Source organism: Panicum hallii, chromosome 9 (genome assembly GCF_002211085.1).
Source record: "Panicum hallii strain FIL2 chromosome 9, PHallii_v3.1, whole genome shotgun sequence".
NCBI lineage: Eukaryota > Viridiplantae > Streptophyta > Magnoliopsida > Poales > Poaceae > Panicum > Panicum hallii.
In genome coordinates this window covers 21,069,180-21,089,829 of record NC_038050.1, presented here as the reverse complement: position 1 = coordinate 21,089,829, position 20,650 = coordinate 21,069,180, and the positions used below count along the sequence as shown (strand labels likewise).

General features: G+C 50.0%; 1 protein-coding gene across 1 annotated transcript; it reads right to left on the bottom strand.

The window, feature by feature from the left end:
* Positions 1-18,770: 18,770 nt before the first annotated feature.
* LOC112872933 lies at positions 18,771-19,391 on the bottom strand. The gene has a single exon (XM_025935966.1). It carries the CDS (start codon positions 19,389-19,391, stop codon positions 18,771-18,773), a length of 621 nt encoding a protein of 206 aa, XP_025791751.1.
* Between the last annotated feature and the right edge of the window lie 1,259 nt (positions 19,392-20,650).

Below are 20,650 nucleotides of genomic sequence, written 5' to 3'. Positions count from 1 at the left end.
CCCAAGTTTTTGGGCTATGAGCCCATGCGAGAGGACTGCCGGGTATAACGGGCTGGGCCAAATGTGGGATGGTTTATGAAGTTTTTTTTAACTAAGAAAACTAATTTTTTCCTATTCCCATTAGGTCGTTGGGCTCCATAGTTAAGCGCTATATTGTAACTATATAACTATGTTATGTGTTTGAATCAATGAAATCCACCCCTTCTCAAGAAAAAAAACAACCGATGTAGTTTTTGTATCACATTTTATATTTACGAATATGCATGTTAATGAAAATATGTTTTTCTTACATATGGTATCTTCAAAACGATCTGAGGAATGCATCCTATTCAATGATCTGTCCAACGCCATTAACCTAAATAATACTGGTAAACTAATGTTTAAAGGTACTTTTTATGTACAATGCAATTACATATATGCCTTTTATTTTAGGTGGCATCACGAATAGCACTGTTGGAGAGTCAATGAATTCCCATGACATTCCAACACCTGAAGATTTCGGACAATGGAGGAGACAGCGAGATAGGGAACGATATGCACAAATGTCAGTCCAACAAAAGGAAAAATTACTAAAAAGTGATGTGAAAATTACCAACCAAAGAAAACTGCAACCACCAATATTGGAGGTGAACACAGGAACTTGCTGTCAGTGTTTTACCGCTACGCCCACCGAGGGATACCCCTGAGGTGGTGAGTTTGTAGGTAGGGTGTTGCCGAGATCAGGAACTCGAAGGTGCAAGGAACACAAGGTTTAGATAGGTTTGAGCTGCCGAGAGCATAATACCCTACGTTCTGTATAGTTTGTATTGCCTTAGGTGATGATCGGGTGATCTCTTGTTTGGAGGGGGCCCCTGTCCGCCCTTATATAGTCTGGCGGAACAGAATTATATGGAAATCCTAATCGGATACAAACCCAGGAGTCCTACTTGAGTACTTTTTGGGGAGTTTTCTATCGTCTCCGACTATTTTTGCTGTTGTATGAGTAGTCCTACTACACTATGAGTAACTATAACAGATGTAGGGTGTGGGCCATGTCTCATCTCTTATCGTAAAAAATATAGGCTATGTGCACAGTCCCGTGGGCCCGGGTCTGACAAGCCTCCGATCTCTTCGTAATCGAGTACTGCAGGTGTTCGAGTACTTCTGAGGGCGTCTTCGAGTTCTCCTGAACTCCATCTTGAAGGTGTCCTCCAAGTACTTCCTTGGCTGCATTGAGACTGTGAGGTGCTCATGCCCCGAGTAGTTGTCAAGTCTTCTTTTATACAGGATGCGATTAAACTCGCACTCTATATAGACTAGCCCCCGAGACTTAGGTTCACATGTAAATTCATGCTGAGGGTCAATTTAATCTTGAGTCTTCTATCCTTATCTTCCAACAAATTTGAAAAATAAGTCACTGATAACACGTGTCCTGCAGCCCCCGAGCCTTGAATCCAAATCCCCAAGGTTTGGAATAAAGGATTCAAAGAATCGTGGCATGCAATATATGATAGTAAAGTTTTGATGGTTAAGATGGGCAAATCGGTTCAGTAAATTTGAAAACCGCTTTTTTTGGGATGAATTCACTGAAAAATAGTTAAAGAAATAACTTCTCCAAAAAACGCCCTAAATTACCGCTCAAATCAGATCATGTTCCCTGAGTCAATGACAAGACAAGACCTCTAGGTAATAATTTGAAAAAATCCCTTATTTCGGAATAGAATCCCAGAAATAATGGTTAACAATTATCTTCCTAAGATAAATCTTTAAAAGCCTCTTGAATCGGGATCCTCCAAATAGTTTTGCAGCGACCAACCTTAAAGCATGAGAGCTGTCGCTGAAAACATGATGAGTGCCTTATCGCATCCAGCCCCCGAGCCAGGGAGCTCAATAAGTAGCATAGTATATACCTAGCAGTCGGTGGTGCAAGCCCTCGAGCCCAAGTATCGGCCAAGTAGCTGCTGGATCTTGAATAGTCATTAAAGTCGTCTGGTCGGAGTTGATTCCGACTAGATTTGTAGGCGAGACGAGTAGTCGAAGTAATAGAACACGCGTAAAACTAGCTATAGACTAGTAAATGCCTTATTATGGGAGCGAGATCCCTTCAGTAACATAGGATACTAGTCGGAAACTAGTAATCTATTACTGGAAGTATGGGAGCGAGGCTCCTTCAGCAAACTTGCGCATAATACCAATTGTAAACCAATAAAACAGAGTTATACTGGAAGTATGAGTGCGAGGCCCCTTCAGTAATATATGATACTAGTCGGAAACTAGTAATCTGTTACTGGAAGTACGAGAGCGAGGCCCCTTCAACAAATTTACGCATAATACTAGTCGTAAACCAGTAAAACGGAGTTATACGAGAACTATGAGCATGAGGCCCCTTCAGTAACATAAGATACTAGTCAGAAACTACTAGTCTATTACTGGAAGTACGGGAGCGAGGCCCCTTCAGCAAACTTGCTCGTAATACTAGTCGTAAACCGGTAAAACGGAGTTATACTGAAAGTATGAGCGCGAGGCTCCTTCAGTAATATAAGATACTAGTCGAAAACTAGTAATCTATTACTGAAGTATGGAAGCGAGGCCCCTTCAGCAAACTTGCGCGTAATACCAGTCGTAAACCAGTAAACTAGAGTTATACTGGAAGTATTGATCTCCAGGCGCCAACAGAAGATGTCTTGGTCAACTAAGGATGAAAACAGCGTAGATGCTTGATATTCCAGGAACTAGGAACCTCCTGGCCATCAAGGTACTGTAAGTGATACGACCTAAGGCATGTAACCTTGTGCATGATGAAAGGCTCTTCCCATCGTGAGTTAAGCTTGTGTAACCCGGTGTCGTCCTGGATTCGTCAAAGAACCATATCTCCAACATTGGAAGAGCGTCGTTGAACATTCCGGTCGTGGTAACGATGGACTCCTTGTAAGTAGCGGGCTGACTGAAGCAAGACTTTGCATCTGATTTCCTCATCTTAGTCAAGCTCGAGATGTCTTGCAATGTCAGCCTTGCCTTCTTCAAACATCTCCAGTCGAGGAGACTTCCACATCACATCAGCTGGTAAATCATACACGAGGAAGAAAGGTGACTGTCCTGTGGCTTTGCTTGGTTGTGTGCGAAGCCCCCAGATCACTGACGAGATCTCGTCGACCCACTTGCCGCTCTTTTTGCTGTTCTCGTCGTAGAGTCTTTTCTTCAAGCCATCAAGAATCAATCCATTGGCGTGCTCAACCTGGCTGTTGGCCCGCAGGTGAGCCACTGAAACGTACTTAACTTCAATGGAACTGCGTTCACAGAAATCCTAGAACTAATGCAAGTGGAAATTGGATCCTAGGTCCATGATGATGGTGTTGGGGAAGCCAAAATGATGCACAATATCGCAGATGAAGGTAACCACTCGATCTGCAGAGAGCGTCATGATTGGCTTGTACTCGATCCACTTGGTAAACTTGTTGATGGCCACCAACACGTGAGTAAAACCACCCGGCGCAGTAGTCAGAGGCCCTATCATGTCCAGGCCCCAGCATGCAAACGGCCATGAAGGTGGTATGGTGATGAGGTTGTGAGCCGGGACATGGGGCTGTTTGCTGAAGAACTGGCAGTTTGTGCACCGGTGAACTAGTGCTTCAGCATCTGCCAAAGCAGTCGGCCAGTACAAACCAGATCTAAAAGTCTTGCTGACTAGTGTACGAGAAGTAGCGTGGTTCGCACACAAACCTTCGTGAATCTCTTTTAGTATTTCTCTGCCCTCCTCCGTGCAGACACACTTCATGAGTATGCTAGATGCTGATTTACGCCTGTACAAGTTACCCCCAACTAGAACGTACCCTTTACTGCGCCTTAGGATGCGTGTAGCCTCAGCGCTTTTTGGGTTGACGCCGGGGGTAGTTTGTGCTCCTGGATGTAGTCAATGAAGGTCACCCTCCAGTCGAACTTGATCATCATGACCTCTTGGTCGGGTTCCTTTGGACTCTGAGTGATGAACTTGAGTCTAGTGCCTTGATGGAAGGGCGATGCAACTCGTGAATGAAAACTCCCAGTGGGACACTAGCTCGATCAGAACCCAGTTTGGAGAGCACATCCGCTCCCGCGTTGTTGTCGCGAATCACATGATGGATTTCCAACCCCAAGAACTTGTTCTCGATCTTGTGTATCTCCTCAACGTATGCGTCCATGGTGTCCTTGTTGACATCCCACTTCTTGTTGACTTGTTGGACCACCAGTAAGGAGTCACTGTAGACGATTAGTCAGTTGATGCCCAGAGAGACTGCTAGGCGTAGCCCGTGCAATAGTGCCTCGTACTCAGCTTCGTTGTTAGAGACCTCAAATAGTACTTGGAACACATATTTGAGTTGTTCTCCTCTCAGACTGATGAAAAGTACTCCCGCACCACTGCCACCAAGCTTGAGTGAGCCATCGAAGTATATAACCTAATTCTCTGGCTGGATGGCTGGGGCTTCCACTTAGTTTTCTCACCACTCCACCATGAAATTGACTAGTGCCTGCGACTTGATGGCCGCCAGGGGCTTGAAGTCGAGGGTGAGGCCCCCAATTCCACTGCCCACTTGGAGATGTGCCCGGTGGCGTCCGATTGTGGAGGATATCTACTAATGGGAAGTCGGTGACCACCAAGATGTTGTATGCATCGAAATAATGGCGAAGCTTCCTGAAGGTGATGAGTATACCGTAGAGTAGTTTCTGAATTGTCGAGTAATGAACCTTGGATTCAGAAAGGACTTCACTGATGAAGTAGACTTGTTGCTGCACACCGAAGGCGTGGCCTTCCTCCTGGCGTTCCACCATGATTGCCATACTAAGGATGTGAGAGTAGTCGCAGCGATGTAGAGTAGCAGGTTCTCGCCTAGTTGGGGAGCCATCAGGATGGGTGGCGACTGCAAATGGTGCTTGAGATCTTGCAGCGCTTGCTTTGCCTCCTCGGTCCACTGGAACTTGTCGTGTCGCTTGAGCAGTTTGAAGAAGGGTAATCCCCATTCTCCAAGTTGGGAGATGAATCTGTTCAAGGCTGCCACGTAGCCTGTGAGCTTTTGGACATCCTTGATCATCCGTGGAGCATCCATGGCTGTGATGGCGGTGATCTTCTCTGGGTTTGCTTCAATTCCTCGGTGACTAACAATGAAACCGAGTAGTTTTCCTTGTGGCACGCCAAAGATGCACTTGGATGGCCCGCTGATAGGTGGCTCCTGCATTCTTCAACCCAAAGGATATTGTTGTGTATGCATATGCTCCAAAGGGGGTGATGAACACCGTTTTGATCTGATCTTCTTCCCTAGAGCGATCTGGTGGTAACCTAAGTAGCAGTCGAGGAAGGAGAGCAGGACGCAGCAAGCCGTAAAGTCGATGACGTGGTCAATGCGTGGGAGCGTGAAGGGATACTTCGGGCAGTTTTTGTTGAGATTAGTATAATCCACACGTATCCTCCATTCATTATTATTCTTTTTCAAGACTAGTATAGGGTTAGCTAACCACTCGGGATGGTACACTTCTTTAATAAAACCAGCCACGAGTAGTTTTGCTAGCTCCTTCTTGATGGCCTCCCTCTTGTCGAGAGCGAAGCATCATAGTCATTGCTTCTTCAGAGTGACTTTAGGGTCAACTTTTAGGCAATGCTCAATGAAGCGTCCCCTCATCCGAGGTGACTTAAATGTGATATAAAAATCAGTCCCAGGAGGCTGATACACATTTATTACATCAGATGGTACATTACTGTACAAACCTCCGAGGAGGCGGGCATTCGATACAAACGATAACTAGTAATAAAATAGCTATGGTAATACACCAAAGCGTGACCCACGTGGGATCCAGCTCGGGCTCAGAGTAACACGCTAGCAGAAGCATCTTGCGGAGGGTCAACACCACAGGCAAAGTTGGGCGCGGACACAACCCTTATTCGTCGTTTCCGATCACGTAGTCTGGGTCTTCCTCTGAGAAAACCACAAATATATATAGCGTGAGTACAAAGGTACTCAACAAGTCCAACCACACCCGCGGAGGGGTGATAACAGAGATCATGCACGGTTATATCAAGGGTGGGGTTAGGGTTTATTTGCGATAAAGCAAGATTTCACACATGCAAGGGTTTATTTAACAAAAGTACTTTCTCAAAACATTTTTATAGTAATCGAATCATAAGTAGTGTTGATCCTGCATAAATGATCCAAGTTTTAGTGTCATCGGACTCGGCGTCCACAGTAGCTTACTGTACATCTGCCGAGTACTTTCAAAACAACCTATGCCACAAAACCAGTCATCCCGGAACATCTATTGAAGTGACCATGCCGTAACGCGTCCAATACCGTGGACACGGCTATTCGAATAGATTTTTACACTCTGCAGAGGTTGTACACTTTACCCACAAGTAGGGTACCGCGCTACGAACACCTTAATGTCGCGGCGGATCCTAACAAAGCCATTACCCACCTTAGCTGAATCTAACTAGCCAACACGGAAGCTACCATGGGGTTAATGACCCATCGATGGAGTCATAACCGGAATATCACTCACACAGATCGTATCCCTTCCCCATGGTCTCCCGTTACTCCCCCGCTCTCCATTTTTGGCTAGTAGAGCAACTAGTGGGGTTTATGCTAAGCCGTTGCCCACACAACGGTCGAGTGGTTGTACGATAAAAGAGTTAGGCAAGATGACACCCCAGTTCATCCTTATACCAACCAGACGGACATCTCCCGACCATGCTCAACCACAAAGGTACAAGCACGCAAGCGGCATTTCGCACTGAAAACGCCGTCCATCTCGTCAGGTTAAGCCTTTCTTTTTATTTCCCCACAATCCCATTTTGATCTTCTAAAGCACCCGTACCCTTATTCTTAGTAAAGCGCTTATAATCATGGTTTACAATATAATGAGAGGAATACTAGGTAACAAGTATCTCTGACATGTAGTTTACGCCTAACCGAGCAAATCCTAGGTCATCGGGGTAGGGTTATAGCAATCAAGGGGTGGCTATCCAACCAGGTCTTGCAATAAAACAATGCATTTTACAAAACAGGCCAATAGGTTGTATTTATAAATCTAGGATAAGAATGCATCAAAGGATGGGATTGGACTTGCCATTCGCAAAACCTTCCGGGAAGTCCTGATCGAGGTACTGTCCTTCAGGTTCGGGCTCACGGCACTGGTTCTCGGACTCTTGCTCGCAGTACTGCTCATCGACGGGTTCTCCCTCAGTCACCTCGTAATCTACGGCGCACACAAACAAACATTCCATAAGGAAAAAGAATTAAGGTTTTATTTACAAGCCCGAATCAGGAATGACTTAAGAAACTATGGTAGAAGGAAGATTTCCGGGGGATTTCTTGATGGCAAGGCCGACATTATGCTAGAAATGGCGTGGTAAAGTTTCAGGGCAAACGGGGGATTTTTGGCGCATAAAATAATAGGCCGAACGGGGTTTTAGGGAAGGAATAAGGGTCCAAGGACCTATTCGTAATTTCTGTTGGGAGGGGAGGGCTTGATTGGAATTTCCGGAAATACCTAGGGTACTCTAAAAAGGGTCAGGGACCTATCCATAAATATTTTGTGTAGTGGAGGGGTTCATTTTCTAAATAGTATGAGCAGGGGGGGTTATTTGGAAAGGGGGTTTAAGGGGAGGTGGGGTTCTTAAGGGAATAGGCAAAAGGTCAGGGGGCTCAGGGCAAATGTGCCCTTCTTCTTCCTCCCGTTACCAGAACAGAGGAGGGGGGAACAGGGGCCGGCGGCGCCACCAAATTCGGCGGCCCTAGGGCACGGCGGCGGCCGGGGGCAGGGCTACACGGAGAGGGGAGCGAGGGGAACTCATTCCACTACTCACCCCGAGCTGGGACGGCACGAGACGGCCTGCCCACGAGGGCCAGGGGCGGCGGGCGGAGGGCCGTGCGGCGGCGGCGGAGCAAGGCAGGAGAGGGGGCTAGGGGTCGCGGGGAAGGTTGGGGTGGTGGTGAGGCGCGTCGCGGGGGGGTATTTGTAGGCCGGCGAGAGCAGGAAGGAGGGGGCGCGGTGGAGGTCGGTGGCGGCCAGTAATGGCAGTGGGGCGGCGGCGGTACGGGGTGCTGCTGCGCAGGGCGGCCGGTGGCGCTGGTCGTCGCTGCGCAGGGCGGGGTGGTGGCGCGTAGCGGGGAAGGGCGGCCCGGGGGCGTGCGGCGCAGGGGGAGGTGGCCCGTGGCGAGGCGACGCACGGCGGCCGGCACTGCACGGCGTCGCAGCACGCAGGGGCAGCGCGAGCGCCAAGACGGCAAGGGGGTACGGCGTGCGCAGAGGAGGGCCGGGTTAGGCAGCTCCTGTGGAGTCGTCAAAGGGCGGGGGTGGTGGTGGTGGCCGGCGTTGAGCTCTCTGCTCGGTGCTGTGCTGCGTATGCAGGGGAGCGAGGGGAGCAGGAAGCAGGAACAGAGAAAGGAGAAAGGAAAAGGAAAAGGAAAAGGGGTAGGGGAAAAAGAAAAGGAGGGGGGGGACGTCGGCGGATTTTGCGGCGGCGGTCGCGAGCACGAGGTCGAGCACGCGGGGGGGGGGGGAATGCGTCGGCGGGATTCGTGGTGACGGTCGCGGGTGCGGGGTTGAGCACGCGGCATGTCGCGGGGGTCGAGGAAAAGAAAAAGGATGGCGGTCAAATTCGGGTGTCAGGCGGCGAAAGGTCGAGGGATGTGTTGGGCGATTAGGGGTTCGGACGGTAAGGGTTTAGGATCGATCCGAGCTTGTCGAGAGAATATTTTCTAGCAAGCGACTTGTGCTGTAATTTAGATAAGGTAAAAATGCGGGCGTTACAAACCTACCCCACTTAAAATGAATCTCGTCCTCGAGATTCGGCTGGTTCCTAAATAGATGGGGAAACTCTTTCTTAAGGGCATCTTCGCGTTCCCATGTGGCTTCTTCTACTCCATGTCTGCTCCACTGAACTCTGCAAATCCGTACTTCGGAGTTTCTTGTTCTCTTTGTGACCGTGTCCAAAATCTTGATAGGCACCTCCTGGTACTGAAGATCTGTTTGTAAAACTATCTCTTCTTCCGGCACCCGTTCCCTCTCGGGCACCCTCAGGCATCTTCTCAGTTGGGATACATGGAATACTGGGTGTATGTCAGACATCCCTTCCGGTAGTTCTAGACGGTATGCTACAGCTCCAATTCTCTTCAGTATTTGGTACGGTCCAATGTACCGAGGGGCTAGTTTCCCGTGTACTTGAAATCTCCGAGTCCCTCGAATAGGTGAAACCTTGAGATATACGAAGTCTCCTGGATTGAAGCTTACTTCTCGTCTCTTCTTGTCTGAGTAACTCTTCTGTCGGGATTGGGCGGCCTTTAGTTTCTCTCTAATTTCGGCCACTCTTTCTTCCGCTTCTTTTATGAATGCGGGTCCAACCAGGGCACGCTCCCCAACCTCTGACCACATCAGGGGGGTCCTGCACTTCCTCCCATAGAGAGCTTCAAATGGTGACATGCCCAAGCTTGCTTGATAACCGTTGTTGTACGAAAACTCAGCGTACGGTAAGCTTTGTTCCCAGTCCTTGCCATAAGTAAGGACACATGCTCTCAGCATATCCTCCATAATCTGGTTCACCCTTTCCGTTTGACCGTCGGTCTGCGGGTGATAAGCCGAACTGAAGTCCAACTTGGTGCCCATGGCCTTATGCAAACTTTTCCAAAACCTAGAGGTGAATTGGGTTCCTCTATCCGAAACAATTCTGCTAGGCACGCCATGCAGCTTCACTATGTTGTCTACGTAGAGTCGGGCTAGCTTTTCACCACCATAATTGGTCCGTACAGGTAGGAAGTGAGCGACTTTTGTGAGTCGGTCCACTATTACCCATATGGAGTCATGTCCTTTCTGCGTCTTGGGTAAACCCACTACAAAATCCATTCCTATCTCATCCCATTTCCAAACCAGGATGGGTAGGGGTTGTAGCAATCCTGCTGGCTTCTGATGTTCAGCCTTGATCCTTTGACAAGTGTCACAATGGGCGACGAATCTTGCAATGTCCGCCTTCATTCCATTCCACCAATACTTTTGTCTTATATCCACATACATCTTGGTGGATCCTGGGTGGATGGAATATGCCGAGTTGTGGGCCTCATCCATAATAGTCTGTCGGAACTCTCCTTCCTTAGGCACGCAAATTCTATCCTTGTACCATAAGGTTCCTTTGTCGTCCACTCTGAAATCCGGTGCCTTGTTTTCCCCCGTATGCATGCGGATTCTCATCAAGTCCTTATCTGAGCTTTGGGCCTTTCTGATCTGGTCCTCCAAAGTAGGTTGAACACTCAACTTGTGACTGGAGCCCTGGGGAACGATGTGCACATTTAATTGTGCCATCTCTTCTTGAAGGTGGGCATTCTTAGGTCCATAAGATTTTCGGCTTAGGGCATCTGCTACCACGTTTGCTTTGCCAGGATGGTAATGAATTACCACATTATAATCTTTAACTAGTTCTAACCACCTTCTTTGCCTTAAGTTCAATTCTGGCTGGGTGAAGATGTATTTCAAGCTCTTATGGTCCGTGTAGATCTCACACCTATTCCCAATCAGATAGTGCCTCCAAATCTTGAGGGCATGTACTACGGCTACCAATTCTAAGTCATGGGTCGGGTAATTCTGCTCATGTGGCTTGAGTTGTCGGGAGGCATATGCCACTACTTTCCCTCCTTGCATAAGGACACACCCTAATACTTGACGGGATGCATCACAATAGACGACAAAGTCCCGTTGGATGTCCGGTAAGGTTAGTACCGGGGCGGTTGTCAGTCTTCTCTTTAACTCTTGGAAGCTTCTCTCACATGACTCGGTCCAGGTGAACTTTTTCTCTTTCTTGAGTAGCTCTGTCATGGGTCGGGCTAACTTGGAGAATCCTTCAATAAATCTCCGGTAATATCCGGCTAAACCGAGAAAGCTTCTGATTTCACTAACATTGGTGGGTTGCTGCCAATTGGAGACTGCATTGACCTTTTCGGGGTCCACTGCTACTCCTTCCGCGGTCAAGATGTGACCCAGAAATGCTACTTTCTCAAGCCAAAATTCACACTTGCTGAACTTGGCGTAGAGCTTGTGCACTCTCAACTTTTCCAGAATCACTCGTAGGTGCTGCTCATGTTCATCGACACTCTTGGAGTATATAAGTATGTCGTCAATGAAAACTACGACGAACTTATCTAACTCTTCCATAAACACCTTATTCATGAGGTTCATGAAATAAGCAGGTGCATTGGTGAGTCCAAAGGACATCACGGTAAACTCATATTGCCCATAGCGGGTGATGAAAGCCGTCTTTGGAATATCACCTTCCTTAATCTTGAGCTGGTGATATCCTGACCTTAGGTCTATCTTGGAGAAATACTTGGCTCCCTTCAACTGGTCAAAGAGGTCATCAATCCTGGGAAGGGGGTATTTGTTCTTGATGGTGACTTCATTTAGTGCGCGGTAATCCACGCACATCCTCATGCTTCCGTCCTTCTTCTTGACAAACAAGACCGGAGCTCCCCATGGTGATGAGCTCGGCCTAATGAACCCACTTTGTTGTAATTCTTCCAGTTGTTTCTTTAGTTCTGCCAATTCAGAGGCTGCCATCCTATAGGGTCTCTTAGCTATAGGAGAGGTTCCAGGGACAAGGTCAATGACAAACTCTATATCCCTATCTGGCGGCATCCCCGGGAGTTCTTCCGGGAAAACGTCTGAGTATTCATTTATTACTGGAACTTCTTCCAAAAATTTGGCTTCCATGCTAAAAACCATCGGATCCGGTCCACTTCCCCGAGTATGGCAGGTTACTTGCACTCCTTCTAGGTTGGTTAGGTGTACCACCTTGTCAGCACAACTTATAAGGCCATTGTGCAGGCTTAACCAATCCATTCCAAGGATCACATCTATGCCTTTAGACTTAAGTACTACTAGGTCTGCTAAGAATTCTACCCCACTTAGGATGATCCTTACCCTAGAACAACCCAGCCGGCACTTTATGTCACCTCCGGGCGTTCGGGTTAATAGGGGTGTCTTAAGTAGCACTGTAGGTATATTGTGTTCTTCCACAAAACTCGAGGATATGAATGAATGTGATGCCCCAGAATCAAACAATATTGTTGCCAAAACTGAGCTGACTAGGAACTCACCGAGCACTACGCCCTGAGCGTCCTGAGCCTCCTGGGCGTTGATGTGGTTGATGCGGGCTCGTCCAAAGGACTGTTGGGGCGGCCCCATCTGCTGGTTGTTGTTGCCGGTATTGTTATTGCGGATGGGTACACGATTGGCTCCTGATAAGGCTGGCCTTGGTCCATTCACTGAGTTGGAGAGGGCTGGTGCTGCCGGCTTGTTATTGGCATATGGGCAATTGGCAATGAAGTGTCCTGTCTCACGGCAGTTGTAGCATGCTCGGGTATTGCTGCTGGCAGTAACTTGGCTTGTATTACTCTGTGGGACCTTCATGGTGCTCTGGCTCTTGAACTGTCTTTGCTGGGTGTTGGGGGCTTGAGAGCTAGTGGCTTGTGGCTGGGTCCTATACTGCATAGGGGCTTGAGACTTGGTCACTGGAGGGCCAAAGTGCCTTGGTTTCTGGAAACGGTCCTGCTGACGAGCTTTGGCTTCTAGGAACTTACGCTTATTGTCTCTCTTTTCTTCTGCCATGGCTCTCTCAGTGATGATAGCCATGTTCATCAGTGTGTTGAAGTCTGGGTAGATGCATGGGGAGAGCAGCTTCTTAAGTTCGGTATTTAAACCCTTTCTGAACATATCCTGCTTCTTTTCATCCTTGTCTACTTCCTCCGGTGCATAGCGGGCTAGTTCTATGAACTGGTATGTGTACTCTTCAACCGACTTGTTGCCTTGCTGCAGCTCACGGAACTCATCTGCCTTGCGCTTCATGGTGGCTGCTGGGATGTGATAGCGACGGAATTCATCCACAAACTCTTTCCAAGTGATAGTGGAGGCATCTTGCGCAGCTGCACAGTAGTTCTCCCACCAAGCCAAAGCAGTTCCAGTAAGTTGGTGAGCGGCTAAACGGACTTTGTCACGGTCTCCATGTTCAAACGGCTCGAGTTTCCTCTTGATAACACGCAGCCAGTCATCTGCGTCCAAGGGGTTGTAGGATCCCGCAAAGGTGGGTGGCTTGGTCCTTAGAAATGCTGTCAGTTTGTCATTTGCATTCTGCTCACGGGGCCTTGGGTGGGTGATAACATTGGTCAAAGCTTCCAATAGAAGGTTCTGATTGTTTAATACTTGCACCAGGTCGACGGCCGATGGGGGTGGGGCATGTTGTGCTCCTACTTGGCTTTCCCCTCCCTGCTGGCTCACTTCCTGATCTTCCTGGTCTTCCTGATCGGGGGCTTGTCCTTGCATATCTTGTGGTCTCTCCGTACTTGGGGTGGCATGTGCCCGTCTTTGGAAAGCCCTGTTGTTACGCCTAGGGGCCGTCTGCGGGTTGGGTAAAATCCTTATGAGACTTAGATTTGAAACTAATAATTTTTTTTTTGAAAAGGCAGATTCCACCTACTGCCGGCAATCGCATAGACTAACCAGCATCAAGTGCAATTAGTTTTTATTTATTACGCTGGGGTACAACACTCGGGGGGGATACAGCTAAAACACACACTCCACGGTCGGGTACAATGGTCACAATAGAGGGGTGGGCACAATCCTAGGCTCGGGGCCGAAAACGGCTTCATCCCTGGGGCACCTCTAGGGCACATTACTCACGGGGCGAGTCATCTTCCGGGGCAGAGTGAACTTCCAGTGGGATGAGTAGCTCTTCCTCGTCGTCTTCGAGGATCCCATTTTCCTGGGGCCGCTCGACGGCTTCTCCTCCTGTGGCTGCAGCTGTCCCTTCGGTACCTTCGGGTGGAGCTTGCGGGGTCCTAAAAAGTCCTCCCCATCCTGTGATGGGTGTTCCGATTAGGATTTGGGTTTCCCTGATTGCCGGGACGGGTGTTCCGCCGTTGGTCCACTCTTGCATGCGCCGATCCTGGATCTGCCTGAAACTTTCCTGAGCGACGGCTTCGCTACTTATAGCAGCCGCGGTCCTTGCTTCGGCTTGAGCCACCCGGATTTGGTGCATCCTCACGGCAAGCTCAGCTTGCTCAGCCCGGTGGGTTTGCTCCCTTAAGATTTGGGCTTGCTCGTCAAAGAGCTTGTCCAGGGAGACGAGGTATGCGACCACATGGTACAAAAGGTCTTCGTGTTGGCGGCGCCGTTCCAAGTTCCTCATGCGGGCCTGCCAGACTTGCGTCCTGATGACTGGAGGAAAGAGCCTCATTGGCGTGGGAATGAGGTGCTCTTCGAAGATCCAGCACAGGTAACGGAGAGCTTTTCTGATGGCCAAGGGATAGGCATCCTGATGTTGAAATCCCGTGGCAGTCACTCTCCATGGTTCGATGTCGGGGTGGTGGGTGCTTCTGGCAATGGATAGAACCACCCTACAGCGACGAGTACCGAGGTGTTCGTATTCCCTGCTGTAGTACCTTGGGCGCTCGGTAATACCGAGGCGCTCCAGGGAGTTGATTAAAAGGCGGGGAAAACCAGGTTCCTCTTGGCAAACGCCCTGGGTCCACCCATTCTCAGCCATCTGAAAACAAGGACAGGATAAACAATCTGGCACAGGTGCAAAGGGAGTAGATAACATTTATTATTACAACAGGGGTGGTACAGTTTTCATGGGTACGTGGTCATTAGGGTAAGGTTCCAGTTCGGAATGCTAATCCTATCATGGAGACTCTTCCTTGATCCTGATAGGGTGCTTCTTTATTGGGAGGCTTTGATCCATCTCTTCGGTTTGTGTGCCTTTATCCCAGTGGGTTTCCATGGGTTCGTCTTCTTCTTCTTCCTCTATCCATCCACCTATTCCATTGCGGTTCTCGTATTCTTGCATCTGGGCTTGGAGGGCGGCTAAGGAATACTCGGCGCTGGCGGCCCTTGTCCGTTGTTCCTCCAGTTCCTGGGTTAGCTTTTCGATCCCATGGATTAGCTTCCTCAGTTGTGCCGTCTGTTCGCGGTAGAGTGCATCCAAGCCGGTAAGGTAGATGGATAGGTGGGACACCGTATCTTCTAGGCCTTCTTCCTCCCGTCCAAGTCCCCTTATCCGGGCAATCCAAGTGCGTCCCCTTCTCTCAGCGGGTGGGAAAAATCCCATAGGGGTCCGCTGAAGGTGGTGCTTGTAAAGCACACGCAGCCGTCGCAGGGCTTTACGGGCGGCCTTTCGGTAGGTGTCGGGGAAGCGGAAACCAACGGTGGAGATGAACCAAGGGTCCACGTCAGGGTAGCGGGTGCTCTTCTCCACAAAAACCATTATGTCGCACCGAAGGGTGCCCCCGGAGATGTATTCACGATAGGCATACTCTGGTGGTTCCATAACCCCAACGCGTTCCAGGCTGAGCAATAATAATTTAGGAAGGCCAGGTTCTGCGTGGCAGATTCTGTTGACCCATCCATTGTCAGCCATCTGGAACAGGGCAAAAACCAGTGGTGAGTGTTTGTGCAGGAAAATACCTAAATCAAAACAAGTCCTATGGTTTAAAAAGAGTTTCGCTCCTAGGGTCACGTTCTACGGCCAACCTACGGCTCTGATACCACCTGAAGCGTCCTCTCATCCGAGGTGACTTAAATGTGATATAAAAATCAGTCCCAGGAGGCTGATACACATTTATTACATCAGATGGTACATTACCGTACAAACCTCCGAGGAGGCGGGCATTCGATACAAACGATAACTAGTAATAAAATAGCTATGGTAATACATCAAAGCGTGACCCACGTGGGATCCAGCTCGGGCTCAGAGTAACACGCTAGCAGAAGCATCTTGCGGAGGGTCAACACCACAGGCAAAGTTGGGCGCGGACACAACCCTTATTCGTCGTTTCCGATCACGTAGTCCGGGTCTTCCTCTGAGAAAACCACAAATATATATAGGGTGAGTACAAAGGTACTCAACAAGTCCAACCACACCCGCGGAGGGGTGATAACAGAGATCATGCACGGTTATATCAAGGGTGGGGTTAGGGTTTATTTGCGATAAAGCAAGATTTCACACATGCAAGGGTTTATTTAACAAAAGCACTTTCTCAAAACATTTTTATAGTAATCGAATCATAAGTAGTGTTGATCCTGCATAAATGATCCAAGTTTTAGTGTCATCGGACTCGGCGTCCACAGTAGCTTACTGTACATCTGCCGAGTACTTTCAAAACAACCTATGCCACAAAACCAGTCATCCCGGAACATCTATTGAAGTGACCATGCCGTAACGCGTCCAATACCATGGACACGGCTATTCGAATAGATTTTTACACTCTGCAGAGGTTGTACACTTTACCCACAAGTAGGGTACCGCGCTACGAACACCTTAATGTCGCGGCGGATCCTAACAAAGCCATTACCCACCTTAGCTGAATCTAACTAGCCAACACGGAAGCTACCATGGGGTTAATGACCCATCGATGGAGTCATAACCGGAATATCACTCACACAGATCGTATCCCTTCCCCATGGTCTCCCGTTACTCCCCCGCTCTCCATTTTTGGCTAGTAGAGCAACTAGTGGGGTTTATGCTAAGCCGTTGCCCACACAACGGTCGAGTGGTTGTACGATAAAAGAGTTAGGCAAGATGACACCCCAGTTCATCCTTATACCAACCAGACGGACATCTCCCGACCATGCTCAACCACAAAGGTACAAGCACGCAAGCGGCATTTCGCACCGAAAACGCCGTCCATCTCGTCAGGTTAAGCCTTTCTTTTTATTTCCCCACAATCCCATTTTGATCTTCTAAAGCACCCGTACCCTTATTCTTAGTAAAGCGCTTATAATCATGGTTTACAATATAATGAGAGGAATACTAGGTAACAAGTATCTCTGACATGTAGTTTACGCCTAACCGAGCAAATCCTAGGTCATCGGGGTAGGGTTATAGCAATCAAGGGGTGGCTATCCAACCAGGTCTTGCAATAAAACAATGCATTTTACAAAACAGGCCAATAGGTTGTATTTATAAATCTAGGATAAGAATGCATCAAAGGATGGGATTGGACTTGCCATTCGCAAAACCTTCCGGGAAGTCCTGATCGAGGTACTGTCCTTCAGGTTCGGGCTCACGGCACTGGTTCTCGGACTCTTGCTCGCAGTACTGCTCGTCGACGGGTTCTCCCTCGGTCACCTCGTAATCTACGACGCACACAAACAAACATTCCATAAGGAAAAAGAATTAAGGTTTTATTTACAAGCCCGAATCAGGAATGACTTAAGAAACTATGGTAGAAGGAAGATTTCCGGGGGATTTCTTGATGGCAAGGCCGACATTATGCTAGAAATGGCGTGGTAAAGTTTCAGGGCAAACGGGGGATTTTTGGCGCATAAAATAATAGGCCGAACGGGGTTTTAGGGAAGGAATAAGGGTCCAAGGACCTATTCATAATTTCTGTTGGGAGGGGAGGGCTTGATTGGAATTTCCGGAAATACCTTGGGTACTCTAAAAAGGGTCAGGGACCTATCCATAAATATTTTGTGTAGTGGAGGGGTTCATTTTCTAAATAGTATGAGCAGGGGGGTTATTTGGAAAGGGGGTTTAAGGGGAGGTGGGGTTCTTAAGGGAATAGGCAAAAGGTCAGGGGGCTCAGGGCAAATGTGCCCTTCTTCTTCCTCCCGTTACCAGAACAGAGGAGGGGGGGAACAGGGGCCGGCGGCGCCACCAAATTCGGCGGCCCTAGGGCACGGCGGCGGCCGGGGGCAGGGCTACACGGAGAGGGGAGCGAGGGGAACTCATTCCACTACTCACCCCGAGCTGGGACGGCACGAGACGGCCTGCCCACGAGGGCCAGGGGCGGCGGGCGGAGGGCCGTGCGGCGGCGGCGGAGCAAGGCAGGAGAGGGGGCTAGGGGTCGCGGGGAAGGTTGGGGTGGTGGTGAGGCGCGTCGCGGGGGGGTATTTGTAGGCCGGCGAGAGCAGGAAGGAGGGGGCGCGGTGGAGGTCGGTGGCGGCCAGTAATGGCAGTGGGGCGGCGGCGGTACGGGGTGCTGCTGCGCAGGGCGGCCGGTGGCGCTGGTCGTCGCTGCGCAGGGCGGGGTGGTGGCGCGTAGCGGGGAAGGGCGGCCCGGGGGCGTGCGGCGCAGGGGGAGGTGGCCCGTGGCGAGGCGACGCGCGGCGGCCGGCACTGCACGGCGTCGCAGCACGCAGGGGCAGCGCGAGCGCCAAGACGGCAAGGGGGTACGGCGTGCGCAGAGGAAGGCCGGGTTAGGCAGCTCCTGTGGAGTCGTCAAAGGGCGGGGGTGGTGGTGGTGGCCGGCGTTGAGCTCTCTGCTCGGTGCCGTGCTGCGTATGCAGGGGAGCGAGGGGAGCAGGAAGCAGGAACAGAGAAAGGAGAAAGGAAAAGGAAAAGGAAAAGGGGTAGGGGAAAAAGAAAAGGAGGGGGGGACGTCGGCGGATTTTGCGGCGGCGGTCGCGAGCACGAGGTCGAGCACGCGGGGGGGGGGGAAATGCGTCGGCGGGATTCGTGGTGACGGTCGCGGGTGCGGGGTTGAGCACGCGGCATGTCGCGGGGGTCGAGGAAAAGAAAAAGGATGGCGGTCAAATTCGGGTGTCAGGCGGCGAAAGGTCGAGGGATGTGTTGGGCGATTAGGGGTTCGGACGGTAAGGGTTTAGGATCGATCCGAGCTTGTCGAGAGAATATTTTCTAGCAAGCGACTTGTGCTGTAATTTAGATAAGGTAAAAACGCGGGCGTTACACTCAATCAACTCCTTGGGCACCCTTGGCATATCTCCTGGTTTCCACTCGAATATGTCTCGGTTAGCCCTAAGGAAGCTGATGAGCGCCTTTCCTATTTGTCACTCAAGCTGCCTCTAATCAAAGCAGTCTTGGATGGGTCACATTTTTGCAGCTGGATGGCCTTGATGACAACATCTCTTGGGTTGGGTTTAAACCTCGACTGGCTAGGCCTCTGGCTGGAGATCTCTATCTCTAAATCGGTGAGCTTTTGTGTGGCCGCGAGTACTTCTGCAGAATGCTTTAGCACACGTGATGTCGTGGCATACTTGATCGCCTCCTGAACGCAGTCGTACGACTTCTTCAGGTCGCAACGGAGCATGAGTATGCCTATCTTGCCTAGCATTTTGAGTAGCAGGTAGATGTAGTGGGGCACGGCCCTGAACTTGGCTAGTTCCGGTCTTTCGAGGATGGCGTGGTATAATGACTCGAAGTCAGCCACCACGAACTTGATGTACTCGGTGCGGTAGTTGTCCTTCATCCCAAAGGTAACTATTGGGACCACTGAGCCGAGTGGTGTAGCCGCGTTTCCCGGGATGATGCCATAGAACGGAGCTCTGCTAGGGGTGAGCATTTTGGAGATGTCCAGGCCCATCTTCTTCAGAGTACACGCGAAGAGCAGATTAAGGCCGCTCCCTCCATCGATGAGTACTCGGGTCAGCTGTGAGCCCGCCATGATAGGATCTAGGATGAGCAGGAATTTTTCCAGCTTGGAGAAGCTGGTCCATTGATTGTCCCTAGAGAAGGAGATCGGGACCTCGCTGTATCTCAGAGGCTTTTGCGTGGCCGGCTCTATAGAGAGGATTTCATGCAGGGTCAACTTTTGCACGCGCTTAGAGGGGAATTTGCCGTCTCCGCCAAAGATGACGTTGACGATATTCTTCAGGTCCTGGAAATCTTGGGCCCCTGACTTGTCACCCTCATCATCGTCCTCCTAATCTTTTCGCTTTCCTACTTGGGGAAGGGGTGGAGTGTTGAGTGACTTGCGGAGGCTGACGTACTCAAAGAGCGTGTGTTGTGACTTTGGGTGCATCGGGCATTGTTTGTGCAAGACTTTCTCAAATTGTGTGTCATTGTTCCCTGACTTCTTGCCATGCAGATTGCGCTCAATAGCCGTGACTTTTTGGTCTGGCTTGCGCTTTCGCGGGTTCCCCGAGTGGTTCCGCTGGCCCTTGTCGAAGTGGCCGTTGCCGTTGCCTTGCTTGTCGTTGTTGTGCTTGGGGAAGCGATCGTTCTCCTCGTCCTCCTGATCAGCCCACCGTGCCATCATGTCGCGTAGCTCCACGGTAGTAGTCGGGCGATTGCGTCTGAAGTTGTGGTACGTGTGCTTCGAGAAGAGCCCTTTCTGGAAGCAGCGGATGACGTCCTCGTCGATGATGTTGGCGATGGTGGCGTGCATCTTGAAGAAACGCCGGGTGTAGGACCTCAAGGTCTCGTTCATCTCTTGCTTGACTTGGGATAGATCGTAGCTAGTGCCTGCTCTGATCATGGATCCCTGGAAGTTGTCAATAAAGGCCCACTTGAGGTCCTCCCAGGAGCCGATGAAGTTTGGCCTGAGTCTTTCAAGCCAAGTGAGGGGCGTGGATTCCAATGCTACCGGGAAGTAGAGAGCTTTGGTGGAGTTGGATCTTCCTAAAACATCGATGGCAATAGAGTAGCATCGTATCCACTTGCGCGGGTCCTGCTTGCCATCATACTTGGGGATTCCAACTAGTTTAAACTCCTTGGGATAGGATTTTTCAGTGATGTTGGAGGTGAAGGCAGGGAAGCGGTCATTGTCGTCATCGTCGTGGTACCTATCGGGACGAACCCTTCTCCTTGCTTCAATAATACGCTGCACGTTGCGGCTGTCATTGATCTTCTGCCTGAGGTTGATAGTGGGAACGTCGTGAAGGCTGGCCTCGAGTGGAGCTTGGCCCTTGAGGCCTTGCGCCA